Source organism: Callorhinus ursinus, unplaced genomic scaffold (genome assembly GCF_003265705.2).
Source record: "Callorhinus ursinus isolate GAN/ISIS: 27379988/994484 unplaced genomic scaffold, GSC_fseal_2.0 scaffold4, whole genome shotgun sequence".
Taxonomy (NCBI): Eukaryota; Metazoa; Chordata; class Mammalia; order Carnivora; family Otariidae; genus Callorhinus; species Callorhinus ursinus.
In genome coordinates, this window is record NW_027397066.1 from 142,570,325 (window position 1) to 142,594,013 (window position 23,689).

Genomic DNA, 23,689 nt, shown 5'->3' on the forward strand with positions numbered 1-23,689 from the left:
ACTTGAGTTTTTCATAGCATATTTTGATGATCATATGAGTTTTCTTCTTAATTAATATGACAAAATAAGTTGATTAATTTTTTAATGTAAAATCAGCTTTGCATACTTGGAATAAACCTCAGTCACGCTACATTATTCTTTTTATATATTTTTGCATTGGATTTTTTTATATTAGGTTGTGTGAGTTTGCATCTTTGTCCATAAGGATTACTGTTCTGTAAGTTTTGTTTCTTGTATTCTTGGTTTTGTTTTTGGTATTAGTGTAATTATGGCTCCATAAAATGAGTTAGAAAGTGTTATCTTCTACTTTCTTTTTAATATTATTTTATTTTATTATTTATTTTTTTTTTAAGATTTTATTTACTTATTGGACAGAGAGAGACATAGTGAGAGAGGGAACACAAGCAGGGGGAGTAGGAGAGGGAGAAGCAGGCTTCCCCACCGAGCCGGGAGCCCAATGTGAGGCTCGATCCCAGGACCCTGGGATCACGACCTGAGCCAAAGGCAGACGCTTAATGACTGAGCCACCCAGGCGCCCCTATTATGTTATGTTTTTGATGTAGTGTTCCATGATTCATTGTTTTTGTATAACACCCAGTGCTCCATGAACACATGCCCTCTTTAATACTCATCACTAAGCTAACCCATACACCCACTCCCTTCCCCTCTAAAACCCTCAGTTTGTTTCTCAGAGTCCATAGTCTCTCATGGTTCATCTCTCCCTCCGATTTCCCCCCCTTCATTTTTTCCTTCCCCTAATGTCCTCCATGCTATTCCTTATGTTCCATAAATAAGTGAAACCATATGATAATTGACTTTCTCTCCTTGACTTATTTCACTTAGCATAATCTCCTCCAGTCCCGTCCATGTTGATGTAAAAGTTGGGTATTCATCCTTTCTGATTGCTGAGTAATATTCCATTGTATACATGGACCACATCTTCTTTTTCCATTTGTCTGCTGAAGGGCATCTCGGCTCTTTCCACAGTTTGGCTATTGCAGATATTGCTGCTATGAACACTGGGGTGCACATGGCCCTTCTTTTCACTGCATCTGTGTCTTTGGAGTAAATACCCAGTAGTGCAATTGCTGGGTCATAGGGTAGCTCTATTTTTAAATTTTTGAGGAACCTCCAAACTGTTTTCCAAAGTGGCTGTACCAACTTGCATTCCCACCAACAGTGTAAGAGGGTTCCCCATTCTCCACAACCTCTCCAACATTTGTTGTTTCTTGCCTTGTCAATTTTTGCCATTCTAACTGGTGTAAGTTGGTATCTCAAAGTGGTTTTGATTTGAATTTCCCCGATGGCTAATGATGATGAACATTTTTTCATGTGTCTGTTAGCCATTTATATGTCTCCTTTTGAGAAGTGTCTGTTCTCCTCTAGAATTTTGATAGATTCCTGTCTCACATTGAGGTCTTTCATCCACTTTGAGTTTATCTTTGTGTATGGTGTTAGAGAATGGTCAAGTTTCATTCTTCTGTATATAGCTGTCCAATTTTCCCACACCATTTATTGAAGAGACTGTCTTTTTTCCATTGCATGTTTTTTCCTGCTTTGTCAAAGATTATTTGATCATAGAGTTGAGGGTCCATATCTGGGTTCTCTATTCTGTTCCATTGTTCTATATGTCCATTTTTGTGCCAATACCATGTTGTCTTAATGATCACGGCTTTGTAATATAGCTTGAAATCAGGCAATGTGATGCCTCCACTTTGTTTTCCTTTTTCAACATTTCCTTGGTGATTCGGGGTCTTTTCTGATTCATACAAATTTTAGGATTGTTTGTTCCTGCACTTTAAAAAATGTCATTGGAATCTTGATCGGGATGGCATTGAAGGTATAGATTGCTCTGGGCACTCTCACCACTATTGTTCAACATAGTACTAGAAGTCCTAGCAACAGCAATCAGACAACAAAAAGAAATAAAAGGTATTCAAATCGGTAAAGAAGTCAAACTCTCTCTCTTTGCAGGTGACATGATATTTTATGTGGAAAATCCAAAAGACTCCACCCTCAAATTACTAGAATTCATACAGCAATTCAGTAATGTGGCAGGATACAAAATCAATGCACAGAAATAAGTTGCTTTCTTATACACTAACAATGCAAATGTAGAAAGAGAAATTAGAGAATCGATTCCATTTACAATAGCACCAAAACCATAAGATACCTTGGAATAAACCTAACCAAAGAGGTAAAGGATCTAAACTCTAGGAACTATAGAACACTGATGAAAGAAATTGAAGGAGACACAAAAAGATGGAAAAACATTCCATGCTCATGGATCGGAAGAATTAGCATTGTTAAAATGTCTTTGCTTTGAGTATAATTTTCTATTATTTTTCTAATTTCTTATGATAAAAGCTTAAATTTTTTATTTGGAAACTTTCTTTTGTTTTAACATATGCATTTATGCTATAAATTTTCCTTTATAAGTACCATAGACACCAAACTTGCATGATGAATGTAGGTGGTTGATTTTGTTTCTCTTGTCTATTTTTGATCACAAAAAGTCCATTTGGTCTTGAAAGCTGCTAGGATCTGTGATCAAGTTCTTAATGTTGCACAGTATAAACAATTTTAGGTCAATAATATTTTAGAGCATTTATTATGAATTTACAAATTTCTAAGGTACATAAGAAATGGGAAAATACTATAAATATATATGTGGGTATCTAAAAGACTGCAAATTTTAATTTTACAACTCAATTATTATTTCTAATTTTGTATCTAAATGGTTTTTGAAAATGATGTTGTCCCATGGAACTCTCATAAGAACAATTAAAACCTAAGTGGGATTATAAATTGAAGCTAATGATAATTAGGAAGAGGAAGAGGAGGAATAAGATTAATAAAAACTATTACTGACTGGAATATATATCCCATTAACCTCTAAACAACTCAAGTGTACAAAGTATCTATGACTGTAACTCCACAAAAAGTGAATCAGGAGAGTTTAGATAATGTGCTACATTGTCCAACAAGGGATAATGATTATTTGAAATCAAGCCAGCCTTATTCTAGTGAGATATATGTGTTCATCAACAAGGGAAATGGAGAGAAGGCCCTAACTTTTACTGGCTACCCTTTATTTTTTTTATAATATCCAGAAAAGCTGTTTCAGATGTTTCCTAGCTATATGCTACATGATATTTGCTTTACTTTTTCATTTATTTGATAGATGTATGTTTCTCTTTACCCCACCTCCTCTACTCAGGAATATGATAAACCATAGAAAATAAAGATGCATTAGATATAGAGATGGAGATATTTAAATTAGTGGCATAAAGCATTGACAACTTCATGCAGATCCTAGTATAGTTAACACTCCATGTTAGTTGGGGGACCTCATAACTTTTCTCTGGAGAGTCATCTAAAGACCAAAATACACCATGAAAACATTGCCATATCAGTATTCTTTTCACATGGACCCCATGAGCAATGGTATAAGCAGACCAATCAAAAAGAAAGTGTGGATTTACTTGATAACAAACCAAAGATTGAATAATTAAATTTAAAAAAAAAACAGGAAGGATAAAGCTTCGTAATTTGTAGTCAAAATAGCTATTAATTGGTTTCACTTCTCACTGTTTCTTTAGGAATGAAATAAATATAGACTGAAAGTCAATTAAGGGGGGTAATGGAGTGAAGCAGAACAAAGAATTTCAGTGAAAGATACAAAGCAAATTAAGCTTTAGAGTTTTTTTTTTAAGATTTTTCTTTATTTATTTGAGAGAGAGAGTGAGAGAGAGAGAGCACATGAGAGGGGGGAGGGTCAGAGGGAGAAGCAGACTCCCTGCTGAGCAGGGAGCCCGATGCAGGATTCGATCCCGGGACTCCAGGATCATGACCTGAGCCGAAGGCAGTCGCTTAACCAACTGAGCCACCCAGGTGCCCCTAGAGTTTTTTTTTTTAAATGAGTATCTCTGACACATTGTTAATTTAATCTTCTGATGATATAAATTAATGCACTATTACATTATTTATCTTTTATTTAACAGGTATTTTTGGAAAACAGCAAAATAATTTTTCAGGTAGTTAAGTTTGGGCTATTAATTAAAAACAAAAATATAAGTGGCTTTTTTTTTAATCCTACACTATCCATTTAAACTCTATAGGGCTAGTTTCCCAGAGGTCCTGTCTTAGCTCAGGTTGCTATAAGAAAATATAATAAATTTGGTAGCTTAACCAACAGACATTTATTTCTCACAGTTCTAAAGCCTAGGAAGTTCAAGATGAAGGTGACAGTAGATTCCGTTTCTGGTGAGAGCCGTTTTTCCTGGTTTGCAGAAGGGTTTCTTCTCACTGGGTCTTCACATGACAGAGAGAGAATCTTCTGGTCTCTTCTTCTTCTTACAAGGGTATTAATGCTGTCATGGGGGACCCACACTTATTACCTTATCTAAATCTAATTACCTTTCAAAGCTTTCACCTCCTAGTACCATTACATTGGGAATTAGGGCTCCATCATATGAATTTGGGAGACACGAATATTCAGTTCATTGGAGATATCATAACTTGATTACTCTCACCTAATTAAATATTAATAAGTCACTTCTACTCACAAAAATTTATAGAAATTAAAAAATGTCTATGTTTGTGGAGGTAAAATTTTGAACATTTCTTTTTAGTTAAAGCTTCTTTCCCTCACCTGTTCCTGCCAGCTTCAGGCCAAACTCCTACATTAGAAAAGAGGGCAAGATTGACTTTTTTTATCCTTCTTTGGGTCAGTCCTTCACACCTGAGAGCAGTCTGACAGGCTTTCAATACCTCCAGGATTAGGGAAGGGTGAGTATGTGGGAAAATGTTCAGGAATGTCTTTGGTCTTATTTAACAGGTATTTTAGTCACATAGCACTGATGCTCTCTGGTCAAAGAAGATGTTTCTTTGGAACCACAGTAGGTTTTTGGGATACCTCTCATTGCCAGGAATCTTCTCCTCAAGTTTATCATTGTGCTCCTAAAGTTCTTATCAGTCCTTCTGAAAGAAGATTTGGAGCCAGATCCTTCAAAATGACTAACTCTTCCCATCTTGTGGCTCTCAATTGGCCTATGATAAACATTCAAGACATGTCCCAACAAACTCTGGGAGTGTGACAAACTCGGGATGTACATAAATTCTTGGGAGTTCAGGCATTCATTGTGAAGCCTTCTTCACATAAAGCAGCTAGTTATCCGTGCAGTCTCACCTTTAGCCTTTCCCATTGTGAGTCCACTGTGCTCCCCAAATTCCATGAACATGTATCGGGTTCTCTATGTTGTCTCCTTGATGATATTACCATCCTTCAGCTTTCACCTCACTTACCATGGCACGGCAGAAAGGTCTCACAGAACACTATCTACCACAATAAATCCCACCTATAATTTTAAATAGAGCCTCTTCAATCCTCTAGCTTGGTGAGCGGCTAAGAGTTAGAAAACTGGTTTCTAGAATTTTCTTTGGAAGCCCCACCCAGATGGTTTATCCTTCACTTTGGCATATGGATGCACTTGGCAGCTACTGTTCTGCCAGCAGGTTAGAGCCTCAATAAAAACTGAATTTAAAGGGAGCAAAGTTAGAATCCCGTTATAGTATTATATAAACATGTTGACTTTTCGCCCCTTCTTTTCTGGTATTTGTCTATCAAATGAATATTTCTATCAACCCTCACTTTCCAAAAAGGAGATTAATATATGTCTTGTGTGGAGCAACCCATAACTGATTCCTATTCAACACACCATATTTATTTGGCAGAGATTTTCCCTTAAGATACCATATGAACGTTGATGAATTTTAGCATATGTTCTCAATTTTTGTAAATTATCTAAATGCTAGTACTGCTTTAGCTCTTACATTTAGCTATTACATTTTTTTAAATGAAGAAAGGAATGTAAAAACATTCCAAATGCAATTTAGAGCAGAAAAAGGGATTGTACTTGAGTACATATTACAAAAATTTTAGGTGCATTAGCAATGCTTTGAAGTATAAAAATAACCAATTATTATTTTTAAAAATAAAATAACAAGATTGGATTCCCCCTTTAGTGGATGACTATCATTTCCTAAATCGATCCTGGTATCATTGTGTAATTTGACAAATGGTTGACAGATTACTTCAAAAATTAAAAAAACAGTTGGGGGGCACCTTACCATATAATCTAGTGATCATCAATATTTTCTGAATCATCTTTTACTTCCTAAATATTTGATGACTTCTGAGATATATACTTCACAATGAAATCACTTATTGCTATTTATCAGAATATTGATGAACTTTTATAAGGAAAAGCATAATAAAATTTAAGTCCAATGTCCTTATAAAACCAGATACTTTTAAGAAATTCAAAATTACAAATACTGTTAAAAGCCTTTTAGCTATTAATAAAATTATGATATCTCACTTATCTTAGATTCTTTACTATAATGCCATCAAAGCATTTCATTAAAGTAGAAAGCTATGAACCAATTGACATAAAACCAATCAAGATATAATGTGTAATGTGCTCCTTTTGGTCTCTTTCATCCCTAGAGCAAATTATGGCTAGATGTACAACTAATGTCTATAAAGAAAACTTCTAGTAATGAATGCTTTCCCCCTTTATTATGATACTCTTTTTCTTCATTTTTTTCTTTCTTTTTTTTCCTTTCCTTTTTTTTGATATTTGTACATCTTCACTCACCAAACATAATAAAATGCCATGTAAGACATTTATTTTTAAAAGTTCAAAGCAAGTAAGTCCAGCAGAGAAAGACAATTATCATATGGTTTCACTTATTTGTGGAACATAAGGAATAACATGGAGGACATTAGGAGAAGGAAGGGACAAATGAAGGGGGGGAAATCGGAGGGAGAGACGAACCATGAGAGACTATGGACTCCAGGAAAAAACTGAGAGTTTCAGAGCGGGGCGGGGTGGGGAGATGGGTTAGCTGGGTGATGGGTATAAGGAGGGCACGTGTTGTGATGAGCACTGGGTGTTATAGGCAGCTAATGAATCATTGAACACTACATCAAAAACAAATGATGTACTATACAGTGGCTAACTGAACATAATAAAAAATAATAAAAAATAAAATAAGCAAATATTACCCTAAACAAACTGACCATTACTTTAATTCTGCAATATATATTAGTCATATGTGTATCAAGATTAATTTCAAAGTTCTAAAACTTGTTTGGGTTCAATATCAACCACACTTCTTTGCATATTTGTTTGTTTAATTCCTAGGAGTTAAATAAGGTAACATAAATTATTTTACCACAATTCTTGGTATATACTGAAAATTCAATGAGGGTTGATAATTTTTGAATTGAGGTATTAATAGTATTAAACTACTTCTTTTGTTCACTCACTATGTTACACTGATTCAGATTTCACTGGGTTGTAATCATTCTTGAGTATTATATGGACATTTAGGACATTTATGGCTTACCCAGGTAATCCAGGATAATCTCTCCATCTCAAAATCCTTAACTAAATTACACCCTCAAAGTCCTTGTTGCCTAATAAGGTAACATTCACAAGCACCAGGGATTAGGAATTACCTATCTTGAGCCTTAAAAAGTAGTCACTCAATACTATCAATTTTATTCTAATTAGGTTAACTGTAGTAGTCTTCTATTATACATTATTAGGATAAAGTTAAAACTGTTACTCAGATAAGTTATTTTCAATCATACCTTCCTAGGAAATTGTTTCATAAAAAAGTAAAGTCATGTCAATGAAGAAACCCTCAGATCTTAGTTATAAGGGGCTGTGTGGGTGAATTCAATTCTCTTTCTTAAACTACTTGACATCTATTCACTAAGTTGTTAAGACTTTACAATGACTAATTTAGTAATTAGTTCATATTTATAAATCCTTCTGCATCAACTTGAAAAATTAGTGTAACTAGGACTATATTAATATCATTATCTGTATTAAACATCTGATCATCAAGTTTTATTTTGATTATATAATACATACAAACTTTCTCTGCAAGCATAACCCAGATGTAAACTGAAGTCATACTGTCCTTTAAGATTCAAACTACGTCCACAAAAATATTATCTCTGTGACTCTGCCTCCCTAAAGATGCTTGTCTGAGGCTAGAGGAACACAGGGAATAAAGATTTACAGGTCTCTCACTTCAAGATAGGTTTCTATTTTTTTTTAATCTAGCCCATGCATTCTATCCCCTCTCCGTGGTTGGTCACCCTATCATGGACACAACCCTAATTTTCACTCTTTCAAAATACCATCAACAAGAAGCCATCCCAACCAACCTTTATTGAAGATTCATGATTACAGATGTGTTATAATTGGGGTTCCGCAAATACCCTGAAGTTAAATATTAGGCATTCTGTTCTTAAACGCATTTTGGTGATCCAACCAATGGAAATCTATTTTTGGATATCTTTTTCATATTCTCTCAATCCCTCCTTCTAACATATGCACACACACACAAACACACACACACACACACAGTTTCTTTTTCTCTTAGAACTGACTTAAGAGTAAGAGCTTATGCTTTTAGTTTTGTTTTTACCTGCAAGATCCTTTGCAAATAGAATTTTTTCTTGCAAAGATGAAAAAAAGGCCTTAATAGTACATGCTATTTTATTTTACATCAGTTACAGCTATAATGGAAAGGGCAGTAGCCATGAAGTTAAATTTGGATTTGAGTGTTGGCTTCATGACACACTACTTCTATGGCTTTAAACAACTTACTCAGCCTCATAGTCTCATCATCTGTGAAAGAAGATTAGTATTATCAGTCTCACAAGACTGCTGAGGTGATTACCAAGGAAGTGAAAATGAAAATACATAGAGCATAGCCTGCTTATACGAATAATGAATTTTAAAAACTACTGGGTAAACTAAAGATGTCACTGTGGTACATGTATTTTTATACTTTGTAAACATTCCAAGAGCCTATATTATATCTAAGGCACTAGCTTAAATGCTTTGAAAAGCAGGAAGAAAAAATGTACCTGCCCTCCAGAAGATTAAAATTTAGAGGAAAAGACAAATGCAAAAACTGCAAGGCCATGTATAATAGAGATGTAAAGGAAATGATAAATAATACTTGATACAATCTGAAAAGACTTCACATAATAGGCAGAATTTGAGGTGACTCTAGCATGTGGGTGGGACATAATCCATTAAGATGGAGCAAGTGGAGATTTTTGTTTTTTAAATCTAAGTCTCAGAAGTATGTGGTCAATGAATATTAAACAGTCTACTGACAAGTATGAATGAAACCTAAAGACTGAGATTAGAGGTTGACTAGCTTGGAGATTTTGCACAAAATCATTTATTCCAGCTTATTTTCCCTGCATCGATCCCTCTGAGTACAAATTATATTTTCAGTTTCCCTCCAAGCCAATTATATTACACATCATAAAGGTCAGCGACCATTTACTTTCACAAAAGTGAAGGTGTGTTGTTTACCACTGCCTTCTCTATCACCAGAACAACAGAGCAAAAAAAGAATTAGTATCTTCAACTACCCCAAAATAAAAGAAATAAAATAAATAATTTTCTGTGACTTAGCTACTAGATCAGATATGTCTGAGAGTAACTATAGTTAACAAAAGGAACTATTTTTACATTTCATATGTTTATTATAAAGAGAGAAATTTTTTTGATTTGCAACTACAGAATATTCTAATAACTAAGAAAAGATTCTAGTATGATAAAATGGTAGTGTTAGAAATTTGTGTCATTCCTCCTAGAGGATGACTACTGACCAGGACTCAGTAAGACAAATATTTTTCCAGAAGTTGGGATAGGTTTAAGCCAAATCCATTCATATTTTTTAATCCATTCTTTTTGAGACCTATCAACTAAGTGAAGTTTTGTTTATTGAAGCATAGGGTAATGAAACACTATGCAACTTATTATCAAAATTTTATTTTTAATATAATTTTAATAATTGCCTCCAGGTTCACTAATTTCACAGTGTATTTTTCACCAAAGGAAAAAAAATGGGGAATTATCCAGCTATATTACTTTTCATATCATTAGTCCTGCCTTCAGCTAATTAGAAACATCAAATCCATCATTAACTGATAAATATTCAAATAGCTCTAAAAGCAATACTGGAATAGTTGCCCCCAGAAGGATATTTGAACAACTGGAATAATAGTGTGTACTCCAAAATAACTTCTTTTAAAAATGTACCAGACTATTAATAAATACATGTTGTATTCTTTCAGTTTTAGCAGGAATAAATCCTATCACTCCAGGTTTCGTATAATCTTTGTCTTACCAACTAAGTACTAAGCTTCTGGTGAACAAGGGACTCACCTACATGGAGCTCTGCCATTGTATTAAGGGTTGGGGAGTGTTGTGAAGCTATGAAAGAAAAGGGGAAAGTGCACATTTAGCCTTATTAGCATGGGACATTAAACAATAGAGCTTTCAAAAAGATCATATAAAAACACAAGTTCTTCTCTTTCAGCTGAAATAGTTATGTAGAGTACCATCTGATGATCAGTCTCACAGTGGTCTCAGCCATGTGTTTCTATTTGGGGGAGGAAGCTATTGTAACCCTGCAGGTTCTTCTTGTTCACTTTGATTTAATGCTGCGCTCTCAGGTCCTGAAAAATCCTTTAGACCAAACTGAGGGTAAAGTGATTGTAATGTAATTGCTCTCTCAGAGCAGGAGGGATTGCATGATGGTTCCTGTATTCTATCTTTTCTAGTAAGTCTTACTAATGAGTGGGGAGTTGTCGCCTAAATTATTCAGAATCCTTCCAGTGTTTCACTCAGAGAAAGATACTAAGCCTTATAGATTATATTCTGTTCTATAGAGAATTTCTCCCTCAAAACCATTTCCTGATGTGGAAGGTTTTCAGAGATCTGCTTAAAAGAAAGAAAGAAAATATATATTAGGTGAGAAGAAAACAATTCTGAAGATATTGTTGAAATGCATAATGATACCTTTATGGTATATTCTATTAATTTGTGGGGTTTTTTTAATTCTCTAAATTTCATACTATTAATTCTAAACTGACTAATACAGAATATTTGTGCAAACGATCAAAGATAATAAAAACTCTACTAGTTGAATACATTTAGTATCTATAATGCTTGTTTTATATTTAATTATGAATAGCTTTATTTTTATCTAACATTTTCCCTAGAAACATTATGTATAATATAAATGTATGGTAAGATGTATATTTTTTCCATGATGTGTAAGAATATCTCATACGTCTTTTGTTCTGTTAGTTTCAAGCATTTAATATTGTTTATAATTGTGATAAGAAAATTAGGCTAGAAATAATATGAAATAGCAAAAAATGAATAATGTCAGCCCATAAAACTATCTAAGGAAATGAGGTAGAACCTCATGAAAAAACATGAGACTTCCAAACAACACATTTCCACTTGTCAAAATCTAATCAAACATGAGATTTTTGCCTCAAAACTTCTTCAAGAAAACTTCCCTTATACTCTTTCCTATTTTCACAGATTATCTCTTCCTCCAAATTCTGTGGTATTTTATGAGATTTTTATAATATAAGTTATCATCTGCTTTGAATCAGTTGTGTGTATGCATTTCATTTATAGTAGTAAACTAATGATAGTATGTAGCACAATCTATTACACATATTGTTGTTTATTTTAACTTTCCTCAAAGAATAACTGAATAAATTGACAGGGGATATGATAAGTTATTATATGTAAAGCTAAATAAACTAGTATTTAAAGTACCTTTAATTATGTAGTAAATAGCTACATAAAAATAAATTATTTTACCTATGAACACAAAATAATTTATCTAATTATTTAGTATAAGACCTAGAATATTTAAATTCTATAAGACTACAATAAGTCTGAGCTACAATTATGTATATCAATATGCACATTTCTTCAGGCTAATTGGCTCATTCTATCTTATGTAATATCAAAGTTAACTCCAAAATTTGATTAAAAACACATTACTGATATACTAAATACTTAGAGTTAAAAGTTGAGAACATTTGCTGTGCTACTCAACTAAACTCCAAGTTTAAGTCTTTTAGGATATTAAAGATCACATTCTTATATTCTAGAGTATATACTAAAAATATTTTTATTTCCCATATAATCTCAATTTTTCCCCTTGAATGTGTTTTTTCTCTTTCATTCTCTTTTAGTTGCTCAACTTTTTTATCCTCCATTTTCACCCTCTACTAATAAGACCCATTCTCTAAAGTCCATGTCAACTGCAGCCTCTTGGATCAGTGACATCTTAACTTTGTTTCCAAACCTCCTAATCTCATTAGAAATATAAGGGTAAAGAGGAGGGAGAGGGTGATTCTGACTGAGGAAAGGTGATTAGGAAAAAATTACCATTGTATTGGATTGCCTAGTAAGTAATTTTTTTCAAGATTTATTTATTTTAGAGGGGGGAGGGGGCAGAGGGAGAGGGAGGGAGAGAATCTCAAGTGGACTCCCCACTAGCACAAAGCCCAATGTGGGGCTCAGTCTCACAACCCTGAGATCATGACCTGAGCCAAAATCAAGAGTCAGATGCTTAACTCCCTGAGCCACCCAGGACCCCTGCCTAGTAAGCAATTTAACTGGGAATTTGCACATAAACTTGAAGTCCAGTCCATTACATTACATAGTATAGAACTAAATTCCGATTGTGAATTTTAAATGCTGAGAGGCAATACTTAGAACTGATGTGAGTTATATCATATTTAGCCAAATTAAGTCAATTTGGTGAAATCAAAATTCTTACAGTCTATTGAGAACTTTGAAAAGGCTAAATCAGCAATGATGTCAAATCATATATAGCGTCTAATAAAGTAACACCATTTAATATATGTTTGGGGGGACTTAAAAGTCTTGAAGGAGCAGGAAGACACATAGCCAGAGTCTGTGTGGAGGGTGTACACATGAGACTGCCTTAAATACCCTTTTTATGTGATGTATAGTCTAAAGCTTTCCCTAGGCTTCAAATTCTTTTTTTTAATCTTTTATTTTATTTATTTATTTTTAAAGACTTTATTTCTTTATTCGACAGAGAAAGACACAACGAGAGAGGGAACACAAGCAGGGGGAGGGGGAGAGGGAGAAGCAGGCCTCCCGCAGAGCAGGGAGCCCGATGCGGGGCTCGACCCCAGGACTCCGGGATCATGACCTGAGCCAAAGGCAGACGCTTACCGACTGAGCCACCCAGGTGCAAGATGCTAGGCTTCAAATTCTTAGCATCTTATGTCGTCAAGATCTTTTTCCATATGAACCTGTACAGTAGCACATTATTTTTTTTCACCCAGACTGAACCCAAATAACTCATCCTTTTCCCTAGTCTGAAAAAAAAATCCATATATAATACCTTTTAACAAATATTAATGAAAAATTGTGAATATCAGGGAGAAATCACAGAAAGTAATTATCCCTTACTGTCCATTCTTGTTATTCATCACAGCTCTTCCCAAATTGTTTCCTGGAAATCCAAATATTCTTCCTTTATTCATGAGAACAGTTCAATCTCCAAATTTGCACAACCACTCACATTAAGTTTCATTCTCAACAAAACAAAGGAAGGTAATTTGACTCATTATTCTTAGAAACCTGGTAAAATTAGAAATGAATATTTTCTGCCAATACACTACCAGTGCTCTAACAGGATATACTACAGCTCTGGCATAGGATAAATTGTAGGAATCATAAGATGGAGTCAGGAGATGAGTATGTGTGTTGTGGGAGGAAGGGGGGATATTCCACACATATAGAACAGAACAAATAATGATACAGTGTCCCTTTTAGCTGGAGTGTGTAGCTATGTGTGTATGGCATATGAGTTGAGAGGTTCAGGAGAGAGAAAATAAAACATAAACCCACACAGATAGTAAAGGACCAGGTCATAAAGAATATTGCTTATTCTGTCAAAATATTTGAATTGAATCCCACAAGTCATCTATTCTCAGTCATAGGAATGAATTGCAGTAAGCACTGAAAATAAATATTGCCATTAATACTAATAAGCCAAAGTACGAATGTATTTTTCTATTCCTTACAGTTCATGTTTTGCCCATGAGAGTCTCATTCAGCATTACAAACTCTCTGTTGAGTAGGCAAAAATAAACACTCATTAAGGCTAGCATACTGCTATGTGTTCATAACCCTATATGTTCCCAGGGATGTTTCTTTCATGTGAAAATCATCCATTCTGTGCACCACAGTAGAAAACAAATATTGAGAAGCAATGTTTTGCGTATTAAGAATTTTAGGCATGGAAAGACAAATGATGTGTTAGATCTTTTAGAAGGATCATTCTAGCAGTGAAAGGAAACTGGACCTACTTAGCAGCATATTGAAATAAACCCAAAAGAAAAGTGGTAAAGACTAAGGTAGTAGGAACAGAAATTTTAAAAAAGGGAAATACATGAAAGCTTTTGTGAAGATAGGGCTGACAGGATTGGACTGAAGGGCAGATTGGTTGTGGAAGGGTAAGAGAGAGGAACAATATGTTTGTTAACCCATCTTTCGGTGTTGTGTTTAAAGCCACTGAAACCCCATCACCACAACTCTTGTCAGATATGAGTCAGAGATTAGGTGGCTGAAGACCTTCAGGAGAGTTTAAGGCATTTGGGAATGAGCCAATGGAGATCCAAGGACCAATGCCCCAAAGGTGGATAAATGTCTGGTTCAAGGAAGTGCTCTATAGAAAGGGAATCCTAAGATTCCTGTAGATTTTCCTTTCACGGCTCCAAAAATCCTAAATATCACTGGAGATCTAGTCATCTCAACGATACCAAAACCAAGGTATTTCAATGATGCTGAATTATCCACTGAAACCTGTACTCTGGGGCACTTGGGTGGCTCAGTCTGTGAAGCATCTGCTTCGGCTCAGGTCATGATCCCAGGATCCTGGTATCCAGTCCCCATAGGGCTCCCTGCTCAGTGAGGAGCCTGCTTCTCCCTCTCCCTGCTGCTCCCCCTGCTTGTACTCTCTCTCTCTCTCTCTCTCTCTGAAAAATAAATAAATAAAATCTTAAAAAAAAGAAAAAAGAAAAAAACCTGTACTCTAACAAGCATCCAGTCAGTAAAACTGTCAACCTGCATGGCTAATAGTTCAAAGTCAAAAGTTTTGAGGCATTCAGATTCTCAATATGAGTGTAACTCAAAAGCCACATGAGAAAAAGGATTAAAATGTAGGTAGCTTATCAGTGTTGACTTTGGAGGGATATGGTTTTATGGACTCTAGCTCCTGGATTAGCTGTGAATAAATGAAATATCTACTTTTTGATGTACCTATTGATATGAGATGATGCAAACAATTTTATCAACTTCAAGAGCAAAATATATGTGAATTTTTTTTCAGTTTGTATTCAGTTCCAGATAATAATTTTAAAGAAATCTATTCATTATTTATTCAGGGTAGATTCTAGAACCAACTTTAAATCTACAAATTACTCATGCTCTTCTGCTTAGTGAGTTTATGAAGCAGTTTATTCTGTCCTTCAAAAAGGGAGTATTTTGTATTCCTCTGTCAAAACCTAAATTCACAAATGACTAGAAGCAAAGATTATATTTTGATTACCTTGTGGTAAGAATTTAAATTGAAATGACAGGCATTAGAATTTATTTTGCCTTAGACAAGTGATACTATTTCTAAATCTGTCAATTTTCAGAGCAAGAAAAATAAAATAATTTTACCATACACACATTATTTTTCATGTCACACCAGAAAGTGTCCAATTTTTCAAAATTTCCAATTTGCTCTAAGATGTGAAAAATTAGGAACATGTATATAAAAAATAACATTGCTTTAAAAGGCAAAATGCTCAAAAACACCTGAAACAAAAGTCTCTGACTCTTTCAAAAGATTTAACTACTGTTACTGTGTTAATTTAAAATAAATCTTAAAAATTAGTAAAATAAATTACATTCAGTTAACTAAGCAATCTATATTTATTAAGAACATGCTATTTGTCTCAGTTCAGGGGTGCACTGAATTTCAACCGGGTTTCCAAATTAGCTACCTCTGCCACCTGTATAACTTCTTTTTGTTTCATCCTTCACATTGCTATAGAGTGTTACTACTAGAACTCAAATCAGATTATTTTACTCTCACAAGAGAGTCTTGAGACACTGTGCTCCCATTTCCCAGATCACTTACTTGTTCATACATATGGCTGGAAAAAATTGTGCCCTATCAAACCAGGAACATCTCTCTCTCCTGCACCCTCTTCTCCAGGGTAATTTTTGTTTGTCTGTCTCATTTATTTGTCTCTGTTCAGTTTTCCTAATACAAACCAACAAATATGACAAATATAATGAATAAAAGAATCTGCTTAATTCATGTATATCCTGTATTTGTAAAAAAAAAAAAAGTTTATCATATTTATTGCGTATAAAGCCAGGTCATTCAGCCAACAATCTCATTTTTTTAAGAAATCATTTAACTTAAGTGACATCACCAGTAGATGAAAACATTTTTTTTAAGATTTTATTTATTTGACAGAAAGAGACACAGCGAGAGAGGGAACACAAGCAGGGGGAGTGGGAGAAGGAAAAGCAGGCTTCCCGCTGAGCAGGGAGCCTGATGTGGGGCTCCATCCCAGGACCCTGGGATCATGACCTGAGCTGAAGGCAGACACTTAACCACTGAGCCACGTAGGCGCCCCTAGATGAAAACATTTTAAAAAGAAGTCTCCCTACATAGAAAATCATGGTATAGATTTGATATACTGTAATCAAGGGACATAAAATATAATTAGAGGGACAAGAAATGTAGCCAAAGAATAACTACTTGGTACAGCACTATGTTATAAAATAACATGTACTATGTATTACGTAGTGAAATTCCTAGTTTTAAGAATAGGTAATGGGCGCCTGGGTGGCTCAGTTGGTTAAGCGACTGCCTTCAGCTCAAGTCATGATCCTGGAGTCCCGGGATCGAGTCCCACATCGGGCTTCCTGCTCAGCAGGGAGTCTGCTTCTCCCTCTGACCCTCTTCCCTCTCGTGCTCTCTATCTCTCATTCTCTCTCTCTCAAATAAATAAAATCTTAAAAAAAAAAAAGAATAGGTAGCAAATGGGAAAACATAAGGTACTGATTTTAAATACAAATGCAGTAAGTTCTAGGGAGTTAGTAAAAGAAGTGGTCAGATAGATTCATTTCATCAGAGACTGATGTTGGATATTAAGGAATGCACAGACTATGGTTGAGCACAAATTTTGGAAAAAAATATCCAAAGGAAAGATCAAATTACCTTAAAATAGATGAATATATATCTATAGGTATGTCGTAGTCATTTGAAAAAGTTTTATGGCCCAAAACAATCTTTTTTCAAATAACTGCTTGATTCAGGGAACAAAATTAAAACTGATAATTGACTGTTTCAATAGACTTAACTGGTCAGTTTAGTCAAAATGATCATTAAAAAACTGGTGATTGCCAGGGACTGGCTGGAGTGTGGGGGAGGGGAGGGGGGATTGGGAGATGCTGGTCACAGAGTACAAACTTACAGTTATAAGGAAAAAGTTTGAGGATCTAATGTACAGCATGGTGATTTTAGTTAACAATACTATATTGTATACTTGAAAGTTTCTAAGAGTAGCTCTTAAATGTTCTCATCAGAAAAAAAAAGGGCAACTGTGAGGTGATAAATATGTTAATCAGCCTTATTGTGGTAATCATTTCATAATATATACATATTAAATCATGTTATACAAATTAAATTTACACAGTTATATATCAATGACCTCTTAATAAAGCTAGAAAAATATTGTCATTAAAAGACAAAATCAGTGTTCCAATGACAAAATAAGTAAAAAGAACATTAAGTATGTACCTTATATGGAATAATGTTGCTGACCTGAGCTTAAATGAAACATAATAATTGGCATAAAAATAATGGTTTACTATTATATTTAAATAGTAAATATATTCAAATGGTCTTAATAGAGTCCCAGTGGAAAAGGTTAGTGGATAAAGGAGATAACACTCATATTGTCTAATATATAGCTCGCAGAAGTGAGGATTGGCTCAAGAGAACTTAGTCTCTAGATCATCTCCAATAAACTTGAATATCCAAAGCAAACTGCATGCACTTTAGCAATGTAAGATGCAGACCATACTTATTTTAATTACATATATCTATCCATACAGGCATTTAAAAAGTATGTTTCATTAACACGGCTGAACTTAAGAAAATATGGATATATCACAATTATTATATGGTTCCCAGGCTACTTCAAATAGACAACTTCATCATCATTAATATTAATCAAATGAAATCCAAACTGATTTTTTTTTTTAGTTTTAACTCAAGTGAACAATGTCCTTAGTCCCTCAAAATCTTTTCATAAATATTTTGGTGTTAGTATACATATATTTCTTGGACTAGACATTATGGTGCCATCTTCTTCTCATTAATTAATTTTCTACTGTAAGAAAATGGGCACTAGAAAACTTCATCTTCCGCTAAGATACTATTCTTGTAGAAGAACTTGGTGAATGCCTGAGTTCTCAAGGCCTAGTAGACCCATTTGCTATGGGAAGACATTTTTTCCCAATGTTTCTGGGCACACTGACAACAAACAGGGGAGAGGGACCATTCTTAATAAATTTTGATTGATAGTTCTCTTGTGGTGAGTATGATGATATGGTACCTAGTCCTGGCTGGCTCTGTCTGAAATAATAGACCACGTGAATTCAAAGTCTAACATAAGTGTTCTGCTATTTTATTATTAGCAAGAAAGAAAATTTAAATTGAATGTCAGTCAGGTTTTTATGTTTTCCTCTGCAGCTGCAAGCTTCAGCTAAAAAAATCTCTGCCCTATCTATATCACCTAGATTTTTATGAATCTCACAACCCAAATTCAAATATTTCGATTTTTTTAGTATGATTTTAGGGACCCTAGTGTGTGAAAAAGCTATGGTGGCAAGTGCCACTTCTAATCGATATAAATGTCATGAATTCCAATAGAATTCTCCTTTCAGTTTCTTTAAATAGCCACAAATTCCTAAGAAAATGTTTACAGTTTATTACCAAGATTTATATTTATTTGACTCTCACATTTTCCACTATTGGTTCTAGTATCTCAAATTCCTAGATGAATAAGAGAGCCAATATAATAGAGGCCATTGGATTAAAAGAAATTCAACCAAATTTGCTCCATACAATTAATGCATTTGTTTAATAAATTTGTGTGTCTTAAACACATAGAATGTTTTTGTTTTATCTGCAAAAAAATGTTGAAATCTTTCTTATAAAATACTACAATCTCTTTCTCATTGACTATTCCCACCAGGTGCAAGGAACCATTTTCCCAGCTCCCAATTTCAATCCCATAATGGATGCCCAAATGCTAGGGGGAGCACTCCAAGGATTTGGTAAGCCTGATTATTTCCATTATCTTTTGTTGTAATTTTTTTTCACTTTACCTTGTTTTAAGATTGTAATATGGGTGTAAATAGCTGATGTCTAACAGAAGGCAAACACAGATTAAAACAAAAATCTGGGCAAAGAAATAGAATAAGAAGAAAAATAATAGAAAAGGACAATAATGGTAAGCCAATTTGCTCTCTCAACTGCAACTCTGATCTTGACATGTTTTTGCCTTAAATCCTTAAATGTCTCAACACTAACTACATTAAATGAAATCCCAAACCAAAAATCATCCTAGGAAAAAACTTCCTTCTTTGACCTTGTTTGTTTACTAGCCTTTTTTTTTTTTTTTTTTGCTACTTCCATTTCCAGCCAAATCAAACTTCCTGCTATTCCCCAAATTGGATCTGACTAGTCCAATAATCCCCTGCCCGGAATGCTATTTTCTTCTGTTATTTTGCATCCAAATTCTTTTCAAGATTCTCTTCAAATAATTCTTCCTCTTTGACTCATACTTTGGGCACTCCAAACTCAACCAGCCATGCCAACCCCCAGGGCACCCTCTTCTGCACTCTTGTGTCACTGATCTCATTTTCATTGTACTTGTCCTTTGTGTCACCTCGGACTTCAGAGAGCTCCCAGAATGTGGTGTCTGGCATGCAGGTGCTTAATAAATGGATGTTCAATGAATGAAACTAGAGTTTAGAAAAGGACTGTAGAGATAAGGGAGGAAAACTGTTGAGTTCTTTTAAAAAAAAGATTTAATCTTTAAGAAATGAAATGGAGCTGGTAAACATCCATATATTTTCCTTAACTAAAACCTGTTTTAAGACTTCTGATGAGTATGAAGATAAACACTGAAATTTTGCATAAAACATGCAAAGCCTTTCATAAGAAACAAGCTCTTAACTTTAAAGACAAAGTTGCCTTTATGATAACTACGCTTTGTGTGTGTGCATATGTATGCGTACGTGAGCATGAACACATGCATGCATGCTCATTTTTGTGTTTTATTCACCAGCAGAATCTCACAGGAAAACAATAAAGGACTTTAAATATGCTCTCTAAAGCTGACTTGAGGAGTTTGCAATGCTTTCATGCCTTTTAAAATATCAGGCATCACTAGAAAAATAGAGACAAGTTAACAAAAAGTTATGGATTAACTTTGTCTTCAGGAGAGTAATTTTTGCTTTAAAACTATACATCAATCTATTCACTGAAAAAATTTTTCTTTGCTCCAGTTTCAATTCTCCTGTCATAACAACTTTAGGGTCAGAATGTAGGTTCAATTTGACCATTGTAATTTTTTGCTTGTCAGTGTTTTAGACTGAAGAATTCCAGGAGGTTTAGGGTTTGATCACATACTGTCCACTCCAGCATGCCACAGCAAGAACACATCTCAAAATGCTTTAAAGTCTGTCCAACCTGATGACCCTGGCACAGGAGAGACAGAGAGAATCACATTTTCTTTATCTTTTCATCTGTTGATGGAACTTCAGTGGTTTGCTCTACAGTGAATATGGAGGTGCAGATATCTTTATGAGATAATGATTTCATTTACTTTAGATAAAACACCCAGAAGTAGGATTGCTGTATCATTCTGTTTTTAATTTTTTGAGGAACTTCCACACTGTTTTCCATTGTGGCTGTACCAATTTACATTCCTACCAATGGGAATTCCCTTTTCTCCACATTTCTTCTTGTCTTTTTGATAATAGTCATTCTAACAGGTGTAAAGTGATATTTCATTATAGTTTTGATTTGCATTTCCCTGATGATTAGTGATATTGAGCAGCTTTTCATGTACTTATGGACCATTTGTGTGTCTTCTTTAGAAAAATATCTGTTCAGGTTCTTTGCCCATTTTTAATTAGATTATTTGGTTTTTGCTATTGAGTTGTATGAGATTCTTATGTATTTTAGATATTAATCCCTTATCAGGTATATGGTTTGCAAATATTTTCTCCCTTTCTGTAGATTGCTTTTTCATTCTGTTATTTCTTTTGCTCTTCAGAAGCTTTCTAGTTTGATGAAGTAGTTCCACTTGTTGATTTTTGACTTGGCTACTGTGTTTTACTTAGAAAAATCAGAAAGCGAAAAAATACTCTAAAGCAAACAAAAATGAGTAGTTTTAACAAAAATTGTCTTAAATTATATAAAAATTCACCAATCACACTAAAAAGGAATAACTCTCAGTTAATATTCCTTAATAGTGCAGTCCAGTATCCTTACCATTAGAAGCTACTTTCCCAGTCTGTGCAGTCTTAGAATAACTGTGTTTATTTTGTCTCAATTAACATATGTATTTCCCAAATCATCCCTGTGAGATGCTAGACAACTGGAATTATTTTTAACCTACATGCCTAATTCTTGACAAAGCAACATCAAGTCAAAATCTTTTTTGAAATAGTCAGTGCTATTTAGAGTGGACATCCTTGCTTTGTTCCTTATCTTTGTCCCTATTAAGTATATGTTCCCTATAGGTTTTGCTGAGAGTTTTCATCTTAAACAGGTGTTAGATTTTGTCAAATGCTTTTTTTTCATCTGTTGATACAGTCAACAGTTTCTATTCTTTATTCTATTGATGTAATAAATTATGTTAATTGATTTCCAAATGTTGAGATAAGACTTGCATACCTGAAAGAAACACCACTTGGTCATAATGCACATTCTTTTTATACAGTATTGAATTCAATTTGCCAATATTTTTGAAGAATTTTTACATCTCTGTTCATGACAGATATTGGTCTGTAGTTTTCCTTTCTTGTAATGCTTTCCTGGTTTTGGTAGTAGGGTAATGCTGACCTCATAGGATGATTTAGGAAATATTGCCTCTGCTTATATCTTCCGGAAGAGACCGTAAACAAACAAAAAAATCATAAAATTTTATTCTTCAAAAGTTTGGTAGAGTTCACCAGTGAACCCATCAGGGCCAGGTGCTTTCTGTCTTGACAAGTTATTTAATATGTGTTTAACTTCTTTAATAGATATAGGCCTATTCATATTGTCTATTTCTCTTTGTGTAAGTTTGGGTAGATTGTGTCTTTGAAGAAATTGATCCATTTCATCTACAGTATCAAATTTATGGGCACAGGGTTGTTCTTAGTATTCCTTTCTTATCCTTTTCATATCCATAGTATCTGTAGCAATGTACCCTCTTTCATTTCTGATATGAGTAACTGTATCTTTTCTCTTTTTTTGTTAGTTAACCTGGCTAGGGGATTATCAATTTTATTGATTTTTTCAAAGAATGAGCTTTCAGGTTAATTGATTTTCTCTATAAATTTCCTGTTTCAATTGAATTTATTTCTACTCTAATTTTCATTGTTTATTTGCTTTGGCTTACTTTAGACTTAATTCATTCTTTTATTTAGTTTCCTAAGGTGGAAGTTTATATTAGTGCTTTTAGGTATTTATTTCCCACATATTTATTCAAGGCCATAAATTTTCCTCTAAGCATTTCATTTGCTGCATCTCACAAATTTAATAGTTTATATTTTCATTTTCAAATTAGTTTGATTTTTTTTTAATTTTCTTGAGCGTTTTTTGTGTTATTTGCAAGTGTGTTGTTTAAGCTCCAAGAATTTTAGGTTTTCCATCTATCTTTCTGTTATTGATTTCTGGTTTAATGCCACTGTGGTCTGAGAGCTTATTTTGCATGGTTTCTATTATTTTACACTGGTTAAGGTATATTTTATGTAGTCTATCTTAGTATTACATGTGAGCTTGAGAACAACAACCTGTTGTTGTTGAAGTATTCTATAGATATCAATTATATCAAGTTGATTGATGATGTTACTGATTTCAAACATGTGCTTATAAGTTTTCTGCCTGCTGGATCTGTCCATTTATGATAAAGAGGTACTAAATTCCTGATAAAATAGTGGATTCATCTGTTTCTTCTAGCAGTTCTATCAGTTTTTAACTCATGTATTTTGATGCTCTTTTATTGGGCTCACACATATGAAGATTTATAATATCATCTTGGAGAAGTGGCCCCTTTATCATTATGTAATGGTTCTTTTCATCCCTGATAATTTTCCTTCTTCTGAAGTTTTTTGTATTAAAATTAATATAGCTACTCCAGCTTTTTTTTCAGTATGTTAGCATAGTATATCTTCCTCTATTCCATTATAATCTATCTGTGTAGATCACTCAGTGCTATTTAGATATAATTTGAAATTTTAGTAATAATTATTTTCCTGCTTAGTAGACCACTTTTACCTACTTGACCATATAATCAATGTTTATTATTCACAGATTCCACATATGCTAATTTGTCTACTTGTAAAATTCATTCATAACACCAAAATCAACATTTGCAGGACTTTCATGGTCATAAACAGGAATATGCAGAGAGGTGTAAACTTTGAGTCATCAGAGC

The 23,689-nt window shown here is 34.1% G+C and overlaps 1 protein-coding gene across 1 annotated transcript in view; it reads left to right on the top strand.

Annotated features, from left to right (window-relative positions):
- ANXA10 (annexin A10) overlaps positions 1–23,689 on the top strand; it is a 95,360-nt gene that overhangs the window by 10,410 nt on the left and 61,261 nt on the right. Inside the window, exon 2 of the mRNA XM_073891235.1 lies at positions 19,229–19,310. Coding sequence (XP_073747336.1) covers positions 19,229–19,310 — 82 coding nt within the window. The remainder of the gene's footprint in view (positions 1–19,228; positions 19,311–23,689) is intronic.